This window comes from Sphaeroforma arctica (genome assembly GCF_001186125.1).
Source record: "Sphaeroforma arctica JP610 unplaced genomic scaffold supercont1.3471, whole genome shotgun sequence".
Classification (NCBI taxonomy): Eukaryota; class Ichthyosporea; order Ichthyophonida; genus Sphaeroforma; species Sphaeroforma arctica.
The window spans coordinates 1-2,948 of record NW_014037087.1 but is presented as its reverse complement, the minus strand read 5'-3'; the positions used below and the strand labels follow the sequence as shown (position 1 = coordinate 2,948).

The 2,948-nt window shown below is 46.7% G+C and overlaps 1 protein-coding gene across 1 annotated transcript; it reads left to right on the top strand.

The window, feature by feature from the left end:
• Positions 1-771: 771 nt before the first annotated feature.
• Positions 772-1,015, top strand: SARC_13585 (hypothetical protein; the record flags this gene model as incomplete). The annotated part of the gene is made up of 1 exon (XM_014292284.1): positions 772-1,015. A coding segment is annotated over one exon (244 nt), but the record flags the coding sequence as incomplete, so codon positions are not given.
• Between the last annotated feature and the right edge of the window lie 1,933 nt (positions 1,016-2,948).

The following is a 2,948-nucleotide window of genomic DNA, read 5'->3' as shown; positions in this document are numbered from 1 at the left end:
CACTTCCCTTCACACTGTGTGTACCTACAACCCTACCTACACTTCCCTTCACACTGTGTGTACCTACAACCCTACCTACATTTCCCTTCACACTGTGTGTACCTACAACCCTACCTACACTTCTCTTCATATTGTGTGCATGATAATGATCTTCCGGTCCATGCAGAGTACACACAACCGCTCAAAGGATGGCTATTGTACGGTGGGAGTGACAGAAACAACCCGTTTACGTTGGAGTTCAGCTACTTCTCCATGCATGACCTCATGACTGGCTTTGGGCAGTACCACTGGTAGGGCTGTGGTTCACGTGCGATCAGGCAGCGGGATGTGGCCTTCATTTGTTCTCATGTCCTGTTTTTATTTTACTGCCCTGTTATGTCCTGTTGTTGTTCTCATGTCCTATTTTTATGGTTTCATGTGTACATCCATCGCTCAGCATGTGTAGTCATTGCACAGTCCTGTTCTCATGTCCTGTTTTTATACTGATGTCCTGTTTTGGCCTGTTTTTGTTCTCATGTCCTGTTTTTATGCTGAAGTCCTGTTTTAGCCTGTTTTTGTTCTCATGTCCTGTTTTTATGCTGATGTCCTGTTTTGTCCTGTTTTGTTTTCATGTCCTGTTTTTATGCTGATGCCCTGTTTTGTCTTGTTTTGTTCTCATGTCCTGTTTTTATTCTGATGTCCTGTTTTGTCCTGTTTTTGTTCTCATGTCCTGTTTTCATGCTGATGCCCTGTTTTTGTTCTCATGTCCTGTTGTATCAATCTCTGCGTCAGGGACAAGATCGACCAGTGGCTCGCGGAGGTGTGCGCGCGTGGTAGGCACGCTGTTTTCCGCGTCGTCGTGGATTATCCGTCCACTTATCCCGAGCACCGCGCGCCCGACTTTCTCAACGTCAAAACCAGCGCGTACGACGCATACGGCGACAAAGGCAAAGCACCAGACTACACCAACCAGCACTTCAGGCGCGCTCTGAATGAGTTCATCCGCGCGATGGGTCAGAAGTACGATGGAGACAAGGTACGTGGGTGTTGTGGTTGTGAAAAGTAGGAGAATACTACACTGCATATGGAGTCAGCGTTTGTCTGGTGTGTTACTATCAGTAACTGGATTAATGAAGACCTCCAGGGCATTTTCTAGTGCAGAGGTTTACCTTTCATGACTCCACGACGTTACACCACAAGTAAGAAGTAACCAGGTGCCGCTGGTGCGTGTGGCGTGTGTGTACGCTGGCGACGGTTGATCTTTCATGATTCCGCTGGTGTGTGTGGCGTATGTGTATGCTGGTGAGTGCTCTCACCTGCGTCTCCTGTGGTGATCCGCTCATCATGTCGTCTGCGAGTCTCTCGACGGGGCAACAACATATGCGACGTTGTAGAACGTATACATTTCTCTGCTGGCTTAAGTTGTGGGGGGTAGAGCCCTTCGGCTTTCTTGGGTTTAGGGTTAAATGCTTTGCATATCACTATTATCCATCACTACACATCGTAAGTAACCAACTCACATTGCCTTACCATCACTATGGTATAGATATACTGTGGGCCATGAGCAGCCAAAGCCCTCACCTCGCAACACAAACTCGACGCAGTCACATGCGATATCCAAGCCACACCACTGACACCAATCGTCATTATAGGATAAACCCTAAACCCTAAACCCTAAACCCGGACATCTCCGTGTGCAGCGGATCGTTTCCATCCAAGCAGGGCTACTGGGTTACTGGGGCGAGTGGCATATGCTCAAGGACTTCCCAGACGCTGAGCTACAACACACTGTGCTGAGTGCCTTCTCTGAGGCTTTTCAGACCACTTATGTTCAGGTTAGCGTGGATGCCTGTGAGCGTAGCAATTGTCACAACCTGGCCAAGTACCGCATTGGTTACCATGACGACAGCTATGCGGGGACGACGCTGCGACAGGTATGTTCATTGAATGTTTGTTGGTATTGAATGTATGCAGCAACGGGCCAGTGCCAACCACCGACTCATCTGCAGAACATACCTACACCTCACACTAACATACCTACACCTAACACTAACAAACCTACACCTAACACGAACGTACCAACACGTCGCACTAACATACCTACACCTAACACTAACATACCTACACCTAACACTAACATACCTACACCTACCACTATCATACCTACACCTACCACTAACATACCTACACCCTCACACTAACATACCTACACTTACCACTAACATACCCACACCTAACACTAACATACCCACATCTAACATTAACATACCTACATCTAACACTTACATACCTACACCTAGCACTAACATACACCTAACACTTTACTTATCACTGTCAGAGGCAATGCCAGCTATACACAACAGCCACACGAGCACAACTACATTCTTATCTTACTACACACTTTGACCCAATTCACTTTCACTCCACTACGAACATTCACACACTAGCTCTTATTTTATGACACACTTACACTCAATTCCCACTACACCCCACTCACGCACACACAACACTCGAAACATATCAGCCATGCACAGCAGCCACACGAACACATCTACATACATTGACACATCTACGTATCATCAAATACATACACCTGCGTGGTCCATTCGCTAGGATCTCCTAACTTTTACCTACCACATCATACAGCTCATTCACTCACAACTACCACTGAATACCACTGTCGTGTTCAGGCTATGCCAGCCATGCGCAAGTGCAACGTGGACATGTCGTGGCAGCGTCTGATGAACGGAGGAGAGATGACGTACTGCAACGAAGGCAACCAGAAGGAGTTCTTTCTGACGGACCAAGGTTTGAATATGTGTGCATGTGTTGTTTGAATACGTGTGCTTGTGTAGTTTGAATATGTGTGCTTGTGTAGTTTGAATATGCGTGCTTGTGTAGTTTGAATATGTGTGCTTGTGTAGTTTGAATATGTGTGCTTGTGTTGTTTGAATATGTGTGCTTGTGTA